Source organism: Centropristis striata, chromosome 20, assembly GCF_030273125.1.
Source record: "Centropristis striata isolate RG_2023a ecotype Rhode Island chromosome 20, C.striata_1.0, whole genome shotgun sequence".
Classification (NCBI taxonomy): Eukaryota; Metazoa; Chordata; class Actinopteri; order Perciformes; family Serranidae; genus Centropristis; species Centropristis striata.
The window spans coordinates 3,348,144-3,369,856 of NC_081536.1; the positions used below are offsets into that span (position 1 = coordinate 3,348,144).

The 21,713-nt window shown below is 36.6% G+C and overlaps 1 protein-coding gene across 1 annotated transcript; it reads right to left on the reverse strand.

Moving 5' to 3' along the window:
• Window positions 1-252: 252 nt before the first annotated feature.
• On the reverse strand, window positions 253-21,558 carry si:ch73-105b23.6 (mucin-like protein). Its single transcript, XM_059359550.1, has 13 exons — window positions 21,299-21,558; window positions 19,541-19,777; window positions 19,310-19,462; window positions 17,227-17,405; window positions 16,091-16,283; window positions 15,886-16,005; window positions 14,905-15,024; window positions 11,929-11,949; window positions 11,741-11,799; window positions 10,823-11,015; window positions 9,825-9,953; window positions 8,452-8,587; window positions 253-1,184 (listed from the first exon to the last, which is right to left on the reverse strand). Exons 1-13 carry the CDS (start codon window positions 21,546-21,548, stop codon window positions 1,043-1,045), a joined length of 1,932 nt encoding a protein of 643 aa, XP_059215533.1. The 5' UTR covers window positions 21,549-21,558; the 3' UTR covers window positions 253-1,042.
• Window positions 21,559-21,713: the final 155 nt, after the last annotated feature.

Below are 21,713 nucleotides of genomic sequence, written 5' to 3' on the forward strand. Positions count from 1 at the left end.
TCTTAACACACTGCGCTCTTATTTTGAAAGCTGCATGTGTTTAGCGACAGGGAGTAAGTAGCTTTCTGTGATTAAAACAACTTTAACCACTACATCAAGAAGTAGGAACGTTGCCAATATCATGATATGCATTTTTTATAACCATAAAAAAAATATACCGATATTATCGTGAACGATACGATATGGCACACCCCTACGTTGGTTCCAACACTCAAGTTGCTGCTTGTTTGAAATAACATCACTACAGCACAATGAAGCTAAAGTGGCACTTTTAATGATTTACATTATATTTACACATTGCTTTTTAACTTGCAGTGACAGTCCAGCTTTACAAAAGACAGCTGCCAGTTGAAACACTGAATTACTCTGCTGTATTTAATTAACTGGGACACAATCCAGCAATGAACAATAATTTAAAGTGTAATCCCAAAGTGGGCTTTTTAAAAAAACACCTACTTTTTAAAAATGGATTGTAAAAAAAAACAATAACATAAATTAAATCAGCTTTGTTTTGGTGATTTGGTGATTATGAGTGATAAACATATGGATGCATTACTGTACATTTTGGACTAGAACCATAACAAACTGAATGCTGAATATAATTGTGAACAGAGGGCAGGAGCCTGACGCCAGGCAGGCATCTGGCAGATGCTAATGTTCCTATCAAGGAGACTGTTGGCCTAGTATCAGCTGGAAACTAAAGACCACTGCAGTGGTTTACTTTTCATCACCGTCTCCAGCCAAGAGATTGTTGAGTTCTGCTGGGTCAGACTGACTGTAAACTGTTGTCCTGGCAAAAAAACTTCCAGCTCAAACTTGGCAGGTCCATCGCTCAGCGGAGGGGATTGGAAATAATTGACTTTAAAAGTCACTCAGCTTTAATTACTTGTTTGTTACCTATAAATAACAGTCATTTATCTTGTCTTTATAAAACATATACAGTGGCTCCAAAAGTGCTTGTGCGGCGTTTGTAAGCCTGAGCATTTCCGTCTTTTTAGTGCCTTTAATTTGCACTGATGCATGCATGTGGTTTAAATATGTGCTATCTGTAGCGTTGCCGGGGTGTGAAGTTGTCCAGGATCCGTGGGCTGCTGTGGGTAATGTAGTGCAGGGCGGGGTCGGAGTAGTTGAAGGGTGGAGGGTTGTACTGCTCCTGGATGTAATCTGGCATGGTGTGGGGGAGGCTGGAAGGAAATACAGGAGCCAATCAGAATGCAGGAGTAAACAAGAAATCACTGCAGTCAAGACGCTGTGAAGTGGCAAATATGTAGTTGTAATAATGTCGATATTACAACCCCAATTCCATAAAACTTGAGATGCTGTAAAAAAAAAAAATGTTTTAAAAAAAAACCCCAAATAAACAGAGTGTGGTCATTTGCAAAGTCATTTTTGCCAAATAGTAATTTGTAAAAAGACAAAATATTTCATTTTCAAAATGATACTTTTGATTGTTTATTGTAAATAACATGTTCCGAAAAAATTGGGACAGGGGCATGTTAACCACTACCTTTCTTTAACCCATAAGAACCAATGGTGACACCGGTGTAACAAATACTTTAAATCTTCTAGAATCTCCCATATTCAACTTCTCCAAAATGTGGGTGTGACTGGAAACAGAAATGTGAAAAAGTAGCTAAGCAAAATAAGCAAAAAGCTTATTTTTTTGTTACGAGGCTAAATTTAAACCCATTAAACAATTCTAATCCGTTAATAGGGTGTGCTGTATTGCATTTAACGTGTTCTGACCATATTTCCTGAACAAATTAACGTCACAATTTTGATATATGTTATGGAGATGCAAACAAAAAGGCAAATGGTTGTTTTTATTTCTTGATGTATTATTATTTTGTTACTTAAAAACAAATCTGAAAAAAGTTTTGTTGTTAAACTGCACTGTTAATGTCACAATAAGAAATATCATACACATAAATACCACAAACGCCCAATGTAACGTTTATGTCACATCACAGATCTTTGACATTTAGGGGTAGTATCTTTTTTTTAAAAACATCATAAATAACACATAAATGTGTTCTATGTGGTCCACTTGTTCTGTGGTATATCCCCTATAAGCTTAGGACCAGATTTGAGAAGAATTGGAACACGCCGGACAAAAGCACTACATTTTTTCCACATGCTCTCCATCACCAAGTTTAAATTTTTGATGGGAGCCACTTCATCAGGATGGCCGATCCAAGATGGCTGCCATATAAAATCTATGAGAACCAATATATCTTCCAAGCCACTTAGAAGGTCAATTGTTGTCAAAATATACATTTGTGTCAAGGAATGCTTTAAACCTATTGATAATATCACTAGATGATTATTTGATCAAATAAATATGTTCATTTTGGCCATGTATTTATATAATTTCCAACTCAGTTCTAAACGGTCAGACATACATTAATATAGGTCATATACATGTATACTGAAAAATGAATAACATGCATACATTTAATTGAACTTTATTAGCTTCACTTTTATAGAAAATGTATATTTGAATACCAAGATTGACCTTCTAAGTGTCTTGGAAGATATATTGGTTCTCATAGATTTTATATGGCTGCCATCTTTGATCCGCCATCTTGATAAAGTGGCCCCCATCAAAAATTGAAGCTTAAGGTGATGGAGAGCCTGTGGGAATCATTTGGTGCTTTTGTCCGTTGTGTCCCCTTTATTTTGCTAAGCCGCCATCCATGATTTCCAAAAACAATCTGAAAAATACTTTTCAACTTAGCATCAGTCCGTCTCAGATGAGCTCGGGCCCAGAGAAGTTGGCGGCGTTTTTTGCATGTCAAGTCAAGTCAAGTCAAGTCAAGTCAAGTCAAGTCAAGTCAAAGTTTATTTATAGAGCACATTTTAAAACAACCTCAGTTGACCAAAGTGCTGTACAGTTATTAAAATAGAATAAATCATACACAAATAGGTATAAATAAAAACAATTAAAAAAATAAAATACTTAAAAAACAGTAAAAACAATAAAATAAAATAGAATAAAATAGTAATAAAAACTCAATCCAAAACAGTGTTAGAGATAAAAAGACAAATAAAAGGGTAAAAAAGTAAAAAAAGAAAGCCAAGGATTCTTGTCTAGCTGGGACTGAACGCCAAGGAGAATAAATAGGTTTTTTGTTGATGTATGGCTTTTTCTTTGCATGGTAGAATCTTATCTTGCATTTGTAGATGTAGAGACAAACTGTGTTTACCTCTATGAAGTATTTTTGAGCCTATGTAGTAACGTCCTTTTGCAATAATTTGTTTTTTTGATCCAGCATTGTCTATTTTCAGCCTTGCCCCTTACGTGCTGAGATTATTCTATAATATCTGGATCCTCTAATGATGTTAAGGACTATAGATGGTGAGTTTGCTAAATTCCTTGCAATTGTGCATTGAGTTCTTAAACTGTGGAATTATTTGCCCACATAGTTTTTCACAAAGTGGTGACCAGTGGTAACCAGTGGTAACCAGTAGTAACCAGTTAACTTGTTTACCTGTCGAATGTTCCAAAAATGTTTGTTTTTTTAAAGCATTCCACAACTTTCCCAGTCTTTTGGTGCCCCTGTCCCAACTTTTTTTAAATGTGCTGCTGGCACCAAATTAAAATAAGCTTATATTACCTCATATATTTTACCTATATAAAACCTCATGAAGTTAAAATATAACATGAAATATATTATCTTTATCAAAACGGATTAGCAAATTATTGCATTCTGTTTAAATTACATTAAAAAGTGTTCCAATTTTTTGGGAATTGTACTTCCAAATGTCTTCATTCTGCACCATGTGGATCATTATGCAGGGTAAAACTGTTACTAGCTGTGATATATCTCCTCTAATGCCAGGAGTTAAATTTCTGCACATTTTGTACCTTTTGCAGTGAATTCATGGCTCTGATTAGTGCTGTCTATAATTCTCCACCCAGTAGACAATCATTTCAGGCAATTTATGGAAATGTTTGGATGGGCAGCAGTTGTTGTCGAGTACTCAGTGACTCATGAATATTCATGCCGGCTCTAGCCTAGATATTGTGAGTGGTGAAAGATGCTGAAATCTGGGGCTAAAGCTGATTAAAAACATGCAACACACATCCCAAATGCTTCTCCAGACTCGCTGATTTGCAGTTCAGATGTTTTGGATTGTATATCATTATGGTTGTTCTTTGTGCAAATATGTATATCCTCCCTGATAATGAGGTACAGACTGTGCAACCTGGTGTACCATGAATCATTGTGTGAATAATAAAACAAAGGGGTAAAAAAAATGCAGTATTTCCCAATGAGACTCGTCGGACCCTTTGTTTGATCATTGATTACAGTTAAAGGTTGTGAAATGTTGTCAAAATCACTGAAGTTTAGTCCAAATTGTCGTCAAGGTCCAGAGATTTTACATATCATGCTGATTTGATAATATTAGTAAAACACCGTGAAAAAAATCTACATTGGATAATTCGAAACACTGAATTAAATTATTCCTGATACATCACATCTGGGGCCTTAAGCATTATTATATCATACCACATAATCCAAGTAATTCTATCGCTCTGTCTTGTTAAAGGACAGCAGCATAACCTACTCCCTCGCTTTTGCCTATTCACTCTAATCTAACAACATAATCCCACAATGCTGGCGCGGACCCCGGCCATTATATCCATAGGGTCTATTTACTGATAGCAGAGAAAGCAGGCCAGTCATCAGGGGGATTATGTGTCTCTATGGCCCACTAACACCTGGCCCAGATGCCATACATCTGTACACACGCACTGGGGCCAAGGACACATGCACATTATGATGCACTAGTCTGTTATGCACATTCACATCCACACGCACACATGCATCTGGATACAAGATGCACTTAAGCATCAGATTTTCATTCAACGTGGTACATTCAGCTTTGTTTTAAAATCCTACTATGATCTGATTGTTTTTTATACAGTAATATCTATCTCTAAAAAGTGAAACCGCAGTTGAAGTGCATTCTTTCTAATGGCCAGCAGGGGGCGACTCCACTGAAGTACACTGCAAAAAAAGCGAACTTGTATTTTTTGGCCTAAAACAGTGATTTAATTTGGTAAAACTTGGAAATATAAATTATTGACATTTAGGGCAATCATGTAAGTTAGCACAACAAAGGAAGCCAGTTGTCTGCTCAAAAACAAGTTTGTGAGTTGTTGTTACTTATATCTTTAAGTTGGGGTTCACAACAAGGGACAATAGTTCTGATAACTCTTATTTCTTTGTTGTGAAATTCGGTCATTAGCGAAAGCTAGCAGCTAACTGATGCTAGCGGCTAACTGATGCTAGCGGTGCTGCTTGTTACAGCTACAAGAATAGCCATTAGCGTATCAATGCTAACTCAACATTGTGGTCACAACACTAGCTGACATTTCATAGCGGAGAGTCAATTCAGAGTTGAGAAAACTCAAAAACAAAACTTAAAATATTTAATTTAATTGTCCAACTTAAAATTTGTTCAGATATATATGCTGCATTTTGTTTTAAATCAGTTTTTTCTTCTTCACAATTAACATAAATCGCGGCTGCACCCAGCTAACCTAGCTAGGTAATGCTAACCTTTGCTGGTAACTTAGCACGGTGGCCAAAACGGTAGTCTACAAACCAAAAGGGTTACAATACATGGTTATGTTACAATTAAGAAATACTTTGACATTTCAGGAATAATTCTTGTCATGTTTTAGATTTGAAGATATCACTCTCATATCTGTACGGAAAATATTAAACAGCTTAGCTTAGCTTAGCATTAGCAGAAAACAGTTGACCTCGCTCTGCCCAAAGGTAACAAAATGGGCACCTATAAAACTTGCTATTAATGCAACATATCACTTTATTTATATATTTAATTCACACAAAAAGGAAGATATGTCAAATCATGTGCCATTTTAAATTTGTTTTTGTGTACAGATTACACAAAAAAGTACATGCATGGTAATTAATGAGCTTAAGAGATGCTACATTTTGTTACTTTTGGCAGAGCAAGTCTAGCTGTTTCTCCTGTTCTAATTAGTCGTAGCTTTATATTTAGCATATCTGTTATTAATCTTCTCTTCCAACTCTCAGCAAGAAAGCTGAGCTCAATTCCCCGAAGTCAAACTATTCCTTTAAGAAATTACAATGGATGATTTAATTATGTTGTTTCAGCCTTTTTCCTGTAAATAAACAGCGTTCTAATCTGGGATGTGTTACCCTCATCATTACATAGTTTACTGTAAATTCTATCTGCAAACATTCCTCGGTGTTACCCAAGTGCAGTTTCATAACTCGGACCAAAGCTGTTAGTAGGAAGTGTTTTTGTTTAATATAGTAAGAGAGTGGGCAGTCCGTCCTCCAACTGAGAAGTTAAATACAAGGAGGCAGTGCTGCAGCAGCAGAACAGAGGACGAGATTTAAAGCCTTCAAGTTGTCTCTGGGCAGACCTACTTGACTACTGTACCTTGAAACACTGAGTGTGTAATTCCATGTGTGTGTGTGTGTGTGTGTGTGTGGTCTGGTCATTCTCTGCAGCAATATATTTTGTGATGACCTGCAATGAACCCTGCCTCAACCCGCCCAAAGGAGCTGCTGACCCACCTAAACTCATTAATTTTATTCATTACAGCCCTAATGCAGCAGAGTGATCTAGCCTTTGTTTTTTTTGAAGATAAACATAGTTTGTATCATGGCTGTAGTGGACTGTAATGCTCATTACATATCAAGAAACATGTCAAAAGACAATGCTGTTCTTAGATCCTTCTAGTGAGGCAAAACACATGAAGTATGGCAGGAGGGTGGTGCCAAAAGAACAAGCACTGATGCTCAGAGTCTCTGGCGAGAAGTGTGAGCTTCTGTGGCCAATCATGGAGAAACCTGGTGGGGGCGACTGCAGAATGGCCTGTGCTATAATTAAAAAGCAAGGAATGCAATAAAGTGTAGCTGTGTGGAACAAATATAGACAGCTCACGACCACGTTATCGATAAACAAGAGGTCTGTAGTTAGCCATATTTTGTCTTTAGTGTGACTTGTTGGACCAGAGGTTTAGGTTTCAAATGGGAGAAATATTTTGTTTGGTTTGAACATTTTCAATCAATCTTTTTTTTGTGCTGCAAAACTGGGTCACCGTCAGAAACAATAGTATCTTTTGTGACTCCAAGCTAGGGCTGGGCAATATATCGATATAAAAAATATATCAATATGTTTTTAAACGTGAAATTGAATTAGACCACATCGCATATATCGATATAGTTCTTTTTTTTTCTTTCTTTATATATAAATGCTGCCTTTACTAGGGTTTGTCATATTCAGTTCTTTTGTAATGTTGGTTATTCTTTTCTCATATAAATATATGTATTCTATATATATGTACTCCTGTTGTTATACAGTATTTATGTTCACTTAAATAAACCGTTTCAATAAAACTACTTGTGCCATGTCATATTTTGGCTTTGACTTTGACTGAACATTTGCTCTCACTTTGCGATAAAAATATCGGTATATATATCGTATATATGCATATTCAGCCAACATATATCAGGATATGACTTTTGGTCCATATTGCCCAGCCCTACTCTAAGCCAACCAAAGCTACAGATACTTTAGAAACACCTGTTTGGTACTGGGTATTTAATGGAGTATTAATTTAAATATATTCCTTATCAGCACAAAAAATGGAAAAATCAGGAGCTTTAGTCAAACATAACCTGTAAAATATTGTTATCAACTCAACCATCAGCAGTAAAAAAAATGTATAATTCCGTCAGTTATTCACGTTGTCTTTATGGTAAAAATAGTACACTGCAAAAAAAGAAAAGTTGGGTGAACTCAAAATTTCAAGGCAACAAACTTCGATAAAATTTTAAGTTGGACAATTAAACTAAATATTTTAAGTTTTGTTTTGGAGTTTGCTCAAATTCAGATTGACTGAATTGAACTGTTGTACTAACTTATCATTTTACATTGTAATAACTTTTAATCCTTACTTCTGCTAACTTCTGCAATGTGCTGAATTGGCACGATTGTAACGCCGCTATGAAATGTCAGCTAATGTTGCGACCACAATGTTGAGTTAGCATTGATACGCTAATGGCTACTCTTGTAGCTGTAACAAGCAGCGCCGCTAGCATCAGTTATCCGCTAGCATCAGTTAGCCGCTAGCATCAGTTAGCTGCTAGCTTTCTCTAATGACCGAATTTCACCGCTTTCCCGCATTTCACAACAAAGAAATAAGAGTTAGCAGAACTATTGTCCCTTGTTGTGAACCCCAACTTAAAGATATAAGTAACAACAACTCACCAACTTGTTTTTGAGCAGACAACTGGCTTCTTTTGTTGTGCTAACTTACATTATTGCCCTAAATATCAATAATTTATATTTCCAAGTTATACCAACTTAAATCACCGTTTTAGGCCAAAAAATACAAGTTGGCTTTTTTGCAGGGTATGTGGTTCTGGTGTAACTCACTCTCCAGTAGCAGTCTTCTTGCAGCAGCAGAAACAGCCCAGTGCAGCCAGGAGCAGCAGCAGGAGCAGAGGGATGCCGATTCCCAGGACCAGGGCCAGAACGAGGTCCAGTTCTTTTTCATTCGTTTTGTCTCTGTCTGCAAAGAGTCATGACAAACATTAGGAAAGACCGGATGGAAGTGTGGGTTTCATTTGCAGGTTTGTGAATGACAAAACTTTACAATTATTGTCTATTAAGGGGATAGTTCTATTAAAGGGATTTTTTTCACAGAACAGAGTTGCTGTTGCCTGCGCTCCAGGCTGCAAATTCCACTCTACAGAAATAATTTATACATAGAAACGTAGGAAAATTTGTCTTCTCACTCACAATCCTCTGGTAAAGCTGTCAGAGTTATAGTTTGGCCGTACGACGCACAGATGCGCCACCAAAACCACCAACAGCCTCATTGGCTCCCATATTAAAAACACAGGAAGATTTCAGAAAAAGGGACATTTTACAGTTTTTGTAGATCGCTCTAACAAAGCTATTTTTTCATTTTTCTTTAAAAAAAACATATGTAGACGTTCAGGAAGAACTCAGGACGCTCAAAGTGAAGTCGGATCAATGATAGCTACTATGGTTTTGCCAAAAATGCTTTCTGTTTGAGGCCAGAAATTCCAGTCTGTCCACCTCTGCTGTCACTGAGCCGGAACAGGTGTCAGTTAATTCTGTTGATTGCTTTGATCTGATTGCCTTTGATCTTTGATGTGATTACAGTTACAGATACACACACACACACATGCGCGTAAGCGTGCACAACTCCTCACACATGCATACACATGCTTCAAACACACACACGCACACACACACACACACACACACACACACACACACACACACAGGTTACTTTATGCGATTTTCGCTATACACACACACACACACACACACACACACATTTTGAGGTTAAAGGGCATAGTTTGAAATCTCTGAAGAATCTCATCATAGTGTACACACACCGGCAGTAGCCCCCGTGGCCCTTTCACGTGGCCCAATTTTCTAGTTGTTTATGTTAACTGTGTTTAAATGTTGTAACTTGTCACTTTTTATGCTGCTTTCTTGGCCGGGTCTCTCTTGGAAAAGAGATTTTTTAATCTCAACGAGACATTTACCTGTTTAAATAAAGGATATATTATTATAGCGTGCTCAAAAATCAAAACATTTAAAAGCAAGGCTAAATTTTATGCATTTATATTAAATAAAAGTAACGATAATACATTTTTAAGACCTGTAAAAATCGTATGCAAGACATTTCATGGAATTTTAAAAGACTTTTAGACATTTTAAGGCATTGTATGACCCCTCCGATACCCTGATAAGTATTCTGAGATGCTCACCTAACACACAGGACTGGGTCTCATCCACATCCGTCGTGCCGTTGCAAACACACCTGTAGCCTCCGTACGTGTTGGTACAGAGGGCCGGATAGACGCACACCGCCTCCTTGGCCTTACACTCTTCCAGATCTGTAGGTGTGGACGGACCAACAGCAAGTGGGAGAGAGAAGTGATGAAAAAAGTGCTGCAGTATTGTTTGATAACTTAACAGCACATTACTATGGCAAACTAAAACATTGGAATACATCATAATAGTTACACACTGCAAAAAAAAAGCCAACTTGTATTTTTTGCCTAAAACAGTGATTTAAGTTGGTAAAACTTGGAAATATAAATTATTGACATTTAGGGCAATAATGTAAGTTAGCACAACAAAGGAAGCCAGTTGTCTGCTCAAAAACAAGTTGGTGAGTTGTTGTTACTTATATCTTTAAGTTGGGGTTCACAACAAGGGACAATAGTTCTGATAACTCTTATTTTTGTGTTGTGAAATGCGGGAAAGCAGTGAAATTCGGTCATTAGTGAAAGCTAGCGGCTAACTGATGCTAGCGGCTAACTGATGCTAGCAGCTAATTGATGCTAGCAGCTAAATGATGCTAGCGGCTAACTGATACTAGCAGCTAACTGATACTAGCGGCACTGCTTGTTACAGCTACAAGAGTAGCCATTAGCGTATCAATGCTAACTCAACATTGTGGTCACAACATTAGCTGACATTTCATAGCGGCGTTACAATCGTGCCAATTCAACACATATTGCAGAAGTTAGCAGAAGTAAGGATTAAAAGTTATTACAATGTAAAATTATATGTTCAAAAATCTGAATTCAGAGTTGAGCAAACTCAAAAACAAAACTTAAAATATTTAGTTTAATTGTCCAACTTAAAATGTTATCGAAGTTTGTTGCCTTGAAATTTTGAGTTCACCCAACTTTTCTTTTTTTTGCAGTGCAGCTATCTTGCTGCAGTTGAGAAAAAGTGAAGAATACTGGTATTTTACCGTCAACTTCTACGGTTCTGATGTTATACTGTTTGCTGGCTCTGGCCAGGTAGTCTCTGATGTACCAGTGGGGCGTGTCACTGGACACGTTGATACGGTACTCGGCCACGCCAGGACTCGAGCCCTGCACTCGAGTCTTCTTGCTGGCGTTGTAGAATTTGTTCTTGAAACCCATCGACAGAATGTCCACCAGCTGAGAAACAGGGAGAAGCAGATTTATCATCACACGGTATAGAGATATTTATTGGTAACACTTTACAATAACCAACTAAGTGATGTTTATAGATGGTTTATAAACCAATTATTAACCATTTTACAAAGTGGTATACATATTTAATCTTTAAATGTTTTCAACCAATTTCTTAAAGGTATATGAATCATTTTAAAAATCATTAACATACTGAATATGGTGTTAAAAATGTTAAAATGAGTGCAACTAAAACTATTAATTATAATTGAATTGGGTAACACTTTACAATAACCAACTAAGAAATGTTTATAGATGGTTTATAAACCAATTATTAACCATTTACAAAATGTTAAACACATTTAATCGTTAAATGTTTTCAACCAATTTTTTTTGAAGGAATTCCAATCATTAACATACTTAATATGGTGTTAAAAATGTTATAATGAGTGCAACTAAAACTATTAATAAACTATTAATTATAATTTAATTGTTTGATAATGGTAAAGTAACTATAAACTTACATTAATATACCATCTATTTGTCATTTGTAAATGATTTAGTTAGTTAAACATTAATAAATTATGTATTTACCATTCTAAATTGCCTATATACGGTTTATAAATGATGATTAAACATTAATAAACTATCTGTTTACTATTTATAAATGAGGGTTATTGTAAAGTGTTACCTATTTATTTATTTAATTATATTATTTCATCTTCACACACCTGTTTGAGATCATTTTTGTTCTTCGACCAGCCCACAGTTACGTTGAACACATTGAACCCTGCAGATACAGAATAGCACCTGTAACAGCTGTTTGATGACTTCTTATTACCATATATGGGCATGTTTACCATGGTAACACCAGAGAAGGAGCAAAGTTATGATAAGGGGGGATATGGGGGGATCTTACCTGGAGGATTGGCAGAGTCACCTGCAGAAAAACACATCATTCAGAAATGCATTAAATACATAGGTGACACATTACAGTTCTTAGAGACGCACACACTAAAAAAGCTTATTATAATATAATATTAACACATTATCTTCTGCATCAGGGCTCAGAGTGGCAATGTCTATTCTGGCTGATTAAAGTTATTATAGTTATTATAGTTAACGAAAACTAACGAAATAACGAAAATTAGAATTGAAAACACATTTTCGTTAACTGAAATAAAAATAAAATCGAGAGTTTTTAAAAAACGAAACTGAAACTGTATTTTGTGGTTACAAAACTAACTAAAACTAACTAAAATTATAGTGAAAATGTCCTTCGTTTTCATCTTTGTCAACTTTTTTCATAGGTAGACCTTTTTGGTTAATATGAAATCTATTTCATCTATCTGGTTTTATGACTTAATAAACTTATTGGGGCTGAGATGGATCAGACAAAGGAAATAAAGGAAACATTTATTGTGACCTTATTGAGTCTGGCACCCAACAAATACCCCATTACAAAAACACTAAAACTAATAAAAACTAAACTAAAACTAAGCATTTTCCAAAAAATAAAACTAATCAAAACTAGCAAACTCACTCTAAAAACTAATTAAAACTAACTGAATTTGAAAACAAAAATTGACAATGAAATTAAAACTAAAACTGATGAAAAATCCAAAACTATTATAACCTTGGTCAGAGTTAAATATATGTTATTATATCTGTTGATAATGTGATTACTTCATTGTTCAAATATAATGCTTTATTAACGTGTACTCTGATATGAGTGCTTACGATTATATGTGATTTGTGCTTATTACATATATATATTATTTAATGTACTCACAAATAGTACTTTACTTGAGTACTTCCACCTATGTAGCTATATACTTTTACTCCACTACATTTACCTGCCAGGTTTAGTTACTTTTCAGGTCAAACATTATGACCAATTTAAAATTATTATGCATGTTTATAAATTAAACCACAAAAAAAGTATATTAAGTAGTTAACATTAGCAGTAAAATGCTGCTGATATAAATGCATCACAAATAATAATTCAATAAAATATTTGGAAGATATAAACAATCTGAGTGGGTCCTTTCTGCATAACGAGTACTTTTACTTTTGATACTTTAAGTACATTTAATGCTAATACTTTTGTACTTTTACTTTAGTAAGTTTAGAATGCAGGAATTTTACATTTAGTGGAGTAATTCTGCAGTGTTAGTACTTTATTAAGTAAAGGATCTGAATACTTCTTCCACCACAGCCTTCGATACATTACATTCAGTGTCAACAAGCAGTAACAGTATGTAAAAGTAAAAAAAAATTACACTAAAATGTATTATTTTTGTTCATGAGCAAGTCAACTGTCTATAGGAAGCCAATCAAGAAAAGTCTGTACTTGTCCACCAATCACAATCATTGTGTGGAAGTTACGGTAGGTACTTAAAAAAAAAATGGATGCCTCAAACCAGCCATAATCCTTCCTTAAGATAATTAAATGCAAATGTAATAACTTTCCTTTTTAGCAAAACCTTTAGTTCTTCTTAGCTGTTTTTATCCTTTTTTTTTATCCTTTATCCTTTTTAATCCTTTTTTAATTAGACTGTTTGAACTTTGAGATTTCCTTTAATGTAAAGTGCATTATAAATTAAATGTTTGTATGTATCAGGGTTCGTACACTTTAGCAGTGGTGAAATTCAAGCATTTTTCAAGGACTTTCAAGGTAAATTTTCAAGCTTTTCCAGTATCTTACACCTGTTGTAAATTGCATGTTTTAGATGAGTACTTACATACTAAAAGGGGGAGATTTCACTGAACCATACCAACAGAGATGGTGTTACACTTTTAGGAGGAACGGTCTTCATTTCAGATAGGCTACTCATTATTTTTTACATTGAACATGTGATTATCTATCGTCTATAGATGGATATAGTCAGATTGAAGAGAAATACAGTAAGAATTTCAAGCATTTACAAGCACTTTATCCAAAATCCAAGCACTATTTAAACCTTGAAAATACAACATTTAAATGTAAAAATTATGTATGTATGTATGTATGTATGTACACTACCGGTCAAAAGTTTTAGAACACCCCAATTTTTCCATTTTTTTTATTGAAATTCAAGCAGTTCAAGTCAAATGAACAGCTTGAAAGGGTACAAAGGTAAGTGGTGAACTGCCAGAGGTAAATAAAAAAAGGTAAGGTTAACCAAAACTGAAAAATAATGTACATTTCAGAATTATACAAGTAGGCCTTTTTCAGGGAACAAGAAATGGGTTAACAACTTAATTCTATGGAGTCTTGGGCTATTTTGTCCATTTTTGAATTATTTTCATGTCTTTGTAAGTCATTTTTTGTCATTTTTTGGTAATTTTGTGTCTTTTTTTAGTCATTTTGTGTCTTTTTTTTGTCATTTTGTGTCTTTTTTGGTCATTTTGTGTCTTTTTTTAGACCTTTAGTCCAACATAAAATGTGATTTTGAATTTTTTTTTACTTTCAAAACACTATCATGCTCAATAAAGAATTTTAAATGTTGCAAATGTGCAGTCATTTCAGAGTACACTGAGACATTAAACTGCATAATTTTCAATTAAATTCTGGAAAAGTTGGTGTGTTCTAAAACTTTTGACCAGTAGTGTATGTATGTATGTATGTATTTATTATTATTATTATTATTATTAACTGCAGTGCGAGTCGTAACCATGAGAGTGTTCCCCATGGCAACCATTCATTCCATATGACATGAATGTAGCAAAGAAGAGGTCTAATCAGTGGAACGGGTTTTTGGCTTGTACAGGTCATTTTAACCTCACAGAGCCTCTAGATGGGGTCGTTTCTAGTGGTCTGGTGTCCCCATATATTATATGTCATTGGGAAATAACCTGTGAATGTAAATAATACTCAAATACGATTGATTGTGTAATATGATTGTGCACATACCACATCCATCAGTGTCCTTGGTCTTCTGGTATCTGCAGAAGCAGTCCACAGAGCCGGGCTTGTTCTTACACTCAAACTTAGCATTGGGACATGTTGTGAGCTCTGCACACTCGTCTATATCTACAACACAGACAAAGATGATTAGAGCAGCTTTTCTCAACCTTGGGGTCGGGACCCCAATTGGGGTCGCGAGATGATTTCTGGGGGTCGCCAAATCATTTTGGAAGTCAGCTCTGTCTCCACTGTGTTTTAGTCTTTTGGGTCACTTAATGTCTTTTTTTTTTGTCATTTTGTGTCTTTTTTGGTAATTTTGTGTCTTTTTTTGGTCATTTTGTTTCCTTTTTTTGGTAATTTTGTTTCCTTTTTTTTGTAATTTTGTGTCTTGTTTTAGTCATTTTGTGTCTTTTTTGGTCATTTTGTGTCTCTTTTGGTCATTTTGTGTCTTTTTTTAGTCATTTTGAGTCTTTTTTGGTCATTTTGTGTCTCTTTTGGTCATTTTGTGGTCAATTTGTGTCTTTTGTGGTCATTTTGTTTCCTTTTTTTGGTCATTTTGTGTCTTTTTTTTGTAATTTTGTGTCTTTTTTTGTCATTTTGTGTCTTTTCTGGTCATTTTGTGTCTCTTTTGGTCATTTTGTGTCTTTTTTTAGTAATTTTGTGTCTTTTTTGGTCATTTTGTGTCTCTTTTGGTCATTTTGTGTCTTTTCTGGTCATTTTGTGTCTTTTTTGGTCATTTTGTGTCTCTTTTGGTCATTTTGTGTCTTTTCTGGTCATTTTGTGTCTCTTTTGATCATTTTGTGGTCAATTTGTGTCTTTTTTGGGTGATCTGAACTGTGCGTGTGAGATTCTGTTCAGTGAGCGGGGGTCGCGGACAACATGCATGTTAAATTGGGGGTTGCGACCCAAAAAGGTTGAGAACTCCTGGATTAGAGCATCATAAATAAACATGCTGTCATTGATACTGAGGTGCTTGGTGTTTACTACCTGTGCAGTTGCGTCCGTCTCCTGTAAAACCGGACTTGCACGTGCAGGTGAAGTTCTGCTTCGTGCTGATGCATTTGGCATCTTTGTGGCAGGGGAAGGTGAAAGGAGGGCTGCACATATCTGAGAAAATGATGCAAGAATGACATGAATTGTAATTACTTTTTTCTTTAAACCTGATAATGTGGCTGCACAGAGTGCTACAGACCATGCTTAAAACACTTGTATCCCTGCTTCCCCCCTGAGACGGTGTTTTTGGGACACTCTCCACAGGTGAACTCGCCAGGCTCCGGCTCCGACTGACACTTCACCCCTCGGAAACACGGTTCGCCTCGACATGCATCTGCAGCCTTATCACAGAACTGTCCACTGAATCCCTTTGGGCACAGGCACCCCACCACCTGAGAGGGAAGAGTAATGAACAAGAAGGAAGACGAACTAAAATACTGCATACATTCAAAAAAGATAAGTGCGGAAAAACATACACCCTTTCTCCTTCGCTTTGTAATTTTTTTTCTTGAGTGAAACAAGAGACCAAATTAAATGATTAGCCAGGGCACACAGGTCACTCTCATTTATTTTAGGGAATCTGTTCGAAGTAGAACCTCACTATAATAATTCCTAGAAGAGAGAGAGCTTTTAAACCTGTACTTCACCTAATTAGCTCATCATTATTTTATAAAAAGTCATGTGTGCAATGCTATAAATAAATTAGTCGAATTCAAAGTATAATATGTACAATTTGGGCGTTTAAATGTCTAAAAACGACCAGACCTAAATTATATATTTTGTTGCGTTGTGCACTTACATCTGTATGTAGAGCTGTATCTCCAGACATTTTCATAAAGTGACCAGTTATGAGTGACATTTTTAGGACGCACTTTTAGATCTTTTTAACTATAAACATGGTCGCCCATAAAGTTGGAATAAAATATTTTTTACGTCTTTCCATGAACTGGTTGTGACAATGTGATTTATTCCGGACAGATAAAGTGTATATTTTATCAAAACTTATTAAAAAAAAATCTTTTCCAAACATATCACAATTAACAGAGGATTTTATCTGAAAGCAAAATTATTTAAACTTTGTAGGCGACCATATATTTGAACCAGACGAAGGATTTTAGTTATTGGAAGTCTTGATCTGACTTTGTAAAAGTGTTTCACCACTTGTAAAAGTGTTTTGTCATTTGTAAAAGTGTTTCACATTTTGTAAAAGTGTTTTGCACTTCCAGGCCACCGTACTTATTCCTGTACAGGGTCAGCATCAACAGAAACTGACAGTTTTTCAAATGGAGTTCTGTATGTCAGTTTGCAGTAGATAAGAACAACTGAGAAATGTACCTGGAACATTCCCCGCTGGTGGTTCTCAATGATGCTGTCGTACTGGCAGGTCCCCCCGTTGAGGCAGTTGCAGACGCGCAGGATGGGGGTGAACAGGGAGCTGGTTAGCCCGTCACTGACTCTGATGGTCAGCTGCACAGGCTGCGGAGTCTGGGGCGTCCATGTGAGGAAACCGTCACCTGGAGCGGAAAGCACAAGGGTCGTATAACAGGAAGGAACAGAAACTCACACATTTATACACATAATAATGGCAGGGGGACATGGTGGGATATTTAAGGTTTATTGTTTATTGTTTATTGTTAAAAAGATCCCCATTAGCTGTCACCAAAAGTGGGAGGAGCTAGTCTTCCTGGGGTCCACAAGACAAAACAAAAATCACTTAACAATTAAACATTGTAGACATCATTATATACATCATCAGAAATCATTTCGAATAAGTTATTTCATTCATATCTATTACATTAATTCTCACTTTCATACAGTAAATATGTTAACTCCTACTCACAAATTTAAATAGTGCATTCTCAAGTAATAATTAAAAGATACTTTACTATTCAGTTCACGTATATTCAGTGGGCAATTATTCCAATAACTGATAGCACGATAAATAACTGTTCTCTTTAAGGCATTTGATTTTGGACATGGTAACATCATCTGACCACCATTAGCTGACCTTGTCACATAAGAATGAACCTGATCACATCTGACAATTTGGTTATATAAGAAAACAGGTTGAAAAGAATAGACAGTGTTTCTCAAAAATGTTGTTGTATTGCACGCCAACCTGTACTCTACCATTAACCAGGACAGTTGACGGTGCATACTGATAGTGTTTGTTCTTATGGAACAATGTAAAGGTCATATCACTGTCTTCCTCTGATTTTAATTAAAGATAATTGCACAAATATAGTAACTGTATCACAAAGTTTGGCGCTTATTGCCCTGATTGGACACATCTGCAATGCCACACTTTCCGGTGTTTCACGGTCATTTAGAATAAGATCGCCACCACCAGTGAAGTAGAATTGATTAATACATATTTAACAATTTACGTGTGAAATTTAGTTTATGTATATGGAGATTTACATGTCTAATTACAATACGAAATTAACTGATGAGAGAAAGCAGTAAGAACGCTTGGGTGACATTCAGCCGACGATCTTAAAAGTACATTTTTACTGTACTGTATTTTATTTTGAAGGACAGAAGTATGGTCCGGGTGTGTTGATAACAATGGTTGATAACGGTGATATTTATTTGGCAACATCTAAGAAACGAAACATCTAATTTCCCCTGAAAAAATCATCAGCCCCCATTGTTTCGCAGCGAGGAGATGCAGTTGTTCGATGTGGGATACAGTTAGCATACGGCTAATTCACTGCTAATTAGCGTCCTTTTGCCGACTCTGGTAAACCCAAGGCTAACGTACAGGGTTAAAACTATGTACAGTCTGAAAGATAAGAAGTTAAACTCTAATTTCACACAACTTAATTAATTGGAAACATAACATGATCATTTATATTAATAGTTAATGTGAAATTTTGATAGAATGTTAGCCAATAGCTGTCCGATGTGGGATTCAGATAGCACACGGCTAATTCACTGGCGTTAGCGTCTTTTAGCCAACTCTGGTAAACCTGAGGCTAACGTACAGGGTTAAAACGATATACAGTCTGAAAGATAAGAAGTTAAACTCTAATTTCACACCACTTAATTAATTGGAAACATAACATGATCATTTATATTAGTAGTTAATGTGAAATTTTGATAGAATGTTAGCCAAAATCTGTCCGATGTGGGATACAGTGACGCTACAACAGTATTTTTGAGCATGCATTAGTAAAAACAGGATTTTACACTTTTCTGCCAGTCTTTTGTGCTTTAAATGTCTGTGCGTGTCTCTCTCTGTGTGACCCATCCAATGACTCAGCTCTGAAATGTCCCATCTGCTGAAAGACTTAACTGCTGGCTGCAGCAGTAGGCTCACCATCCCACAAACAAATGTCAACAGTAACGTCATCGATGGAAGAGGGGAGGCTCTCTTTGGAAATTAAGATCTGTTGAAGAAGTGTGAGCATCTCACCGTTGCCTATGGAGGTCCGTGCAGGTCTGGGGAAGAGCAGTGAGTAGGTGATGGGGTCTCCGTTTGGGTCCTGAGCGACAATCTGAGCGTTGACAGTAGAGTTGACCTTCACGTGGATCATTGTGGGCTCTGTCACTATGGGAGGCATGTTACCTAAGAGGCCACGTCAGATTAGTACACATCAGTGGGGAAAAACACTAAAACCTTTCCACAATGGTGCAGCTATCTTACCGTAGATCAGAGCCAGATTCTGATATTGCTTCCTGGCATCCAGAGTCTGCAGGCCGAGGTCGGAGCTGCCGGTCGTGAGGGTATCCTCCACGCACTGCATGCTGCCTTTACAGTCTCTCCTCAGCTCCTCCAACTTAGCAGGACTGGCGCTTTCCAGCAGGTTCTCAGAGACAGCAGGGTCCAGTGGAACCAGAGGAGGTGGAGAGAACAACAGGCTCTCTGGAACCGGAACCGCCCCTTGAAACCCACATACAAGTACAGAAATAAGGATGGTAGGGACAGGTCAATTGTCTAGATCACTGATTCCCAACAGGACCTACGGTGGTCCTGAAGTGCAAATCACAACGAAAAATCAAAAAACGCAACGACAAATCTAAAAACACAACGACAAATCAAAAAACACAACAGCAAATTAAAGAAACACAACGACAAATCAAAAAACGTAACGACAAATCAAAAAAAACAACAGCAAATCAAAAAACGCAGCGACAAATCAGAAATCACAACAACAAATCAGAAAACACAACGACAAATCAAAAAACACAACGACAAATCAGAAAACACAACGACAAATCAGAAAACACAACGACAAATTTAAAAACACAACGACAAATCAAAAATCACAACAACAAATCAGAAAACACAATGACAAATCAAAAAACACAACGACAAATCAAAAAACACAACGGCAAATTAAAGAAACACAACGACAAATCAAAAAACGTAACGACAAATCAAAAAAAACAACAGCAAATCAAAAAACGCAACGAAAAATCAAAAAACGCAACGACAAATCAAAAAACGCAACGACCAATCAGAAAACACAACGACAAATCATGGTCACTGATTGGACTGGTGGTCCGTAGTCACCAGTCCAATCAGTGTCATTGTCATTAATGTCATTGTCGTTTCTGATTTGTCGTTGTGTTTTCTGATTTGCCGTTGTGATTTGCACTTCAGGGCCACCATAAGGACCCCTCCAGAGGGGCGCCAAAGATCCACGGGGGGGTCGCGAAGCCCTCTTGATTTTAAGGGATGTAATAAATCTAATGTGTTAAATATAGATATATATTGTTATATATCTTGTTCAGCATTTGGCTGTAGTGAAGTCATCTAAGGTGGCAAATGTTCATTTCTTCATTTCTACATTTTGTTTTAAGCCTTTTTTTTGCTAACCATTCCAGTTAATATCAAAGTATTCTGATTGCACCTTGCTATCCAATCTAGCAACCTAGCACTGGCGCTGGCTTTTAATTTAATTGTCCCTGGCCCCTGCTGGGCTGGTTACCTGTGCAATCTCCCCAGCTCCACCTTTTTCTTCAAATATGCACTTCTTAGGCATTTTAAAATTTGACCTTTTTTTTTATATACAAAAATCAACATACTATAGTGCGACTTTTTTCCTCAAATTTTGGACATCCCATTTTTCATCCCGACTTTTTTTTGAGAGGATCATTTTTGGACATCCCATAATAGTTATTTTTCCTGCTATTTTTGGACAAATTATACCACCACATGTATCAACAGACTATAATTGACCAATTTTAAGCATTTCGGGCAATTTTAAAATTTGACCATTTTCGACAAAAATTGACAAAAGCAATGGCCAAAATCCAAATCAATTGGTGACGTCTCATCGGATAAGTCAACTGCTTATATACTGGGTGGTGGATGCAGCAGAGCAGCAAACAGGAGTAGAGGGCTCACTGTGGAACAAAATGAAATGGTATTATCTATATAAATCTATGGTCCACTCACAGGACAAGCAGAAGTCGTGCAGTCTCTCCTTGGAGGGGGGGTTGAGATCCGTTGATGGGAGGCGCCTGCCGTCAGACATCAGGAAATCATCAGAGCGGTTGGCGCTCCAGTGACCCATGAGACCCACAGTCCGGTTGAAGAAGGTCTGAGGAACCTCCACTATGGCCGCTAGCTGATTGTGACCTCCGACCCGCCACACCACCACATGGAGACCTCCGGCGTACACCGCCGCACAGCGACTCACTGACATACAGCGCACAGCAAAGTCCTTCTCACCCATGTGCACGACACCTGAACGGACAGTTATGACACACTGGTCAACAGAAGACATCAGATACTTTGGTCTGCTCTAGCTTTTAGGTCTTAAATACATACTTGTAGAGACTGGTGCTGTGTTCCAATCCCCATACTTCCC

Coding starts and splice junctions, on each gene's coding strand:
- si:ch73-105b23.6 (XM_059359550.1), bottom strand. CDS start 21,548: ATGTCAGTGAGTCGCTGTGCGGCGGTGTACGCCGGAGGTCTCCATGTG. Junction 16,284..17,226: donor ACCAGCGGGGAATGTTCCAG/GTACATTTCTCA, acceptor CTTCCCTCTCAG/GTGGTGGGGTGCCTGTGCCC. Junction 11,016..11,740: donor ACAAAAATGATCTCAAACAG/GTGTGTGAAGAT, acceptor CCTGTTTCTCAG/CTGGTGGACATTCTGTCGAT.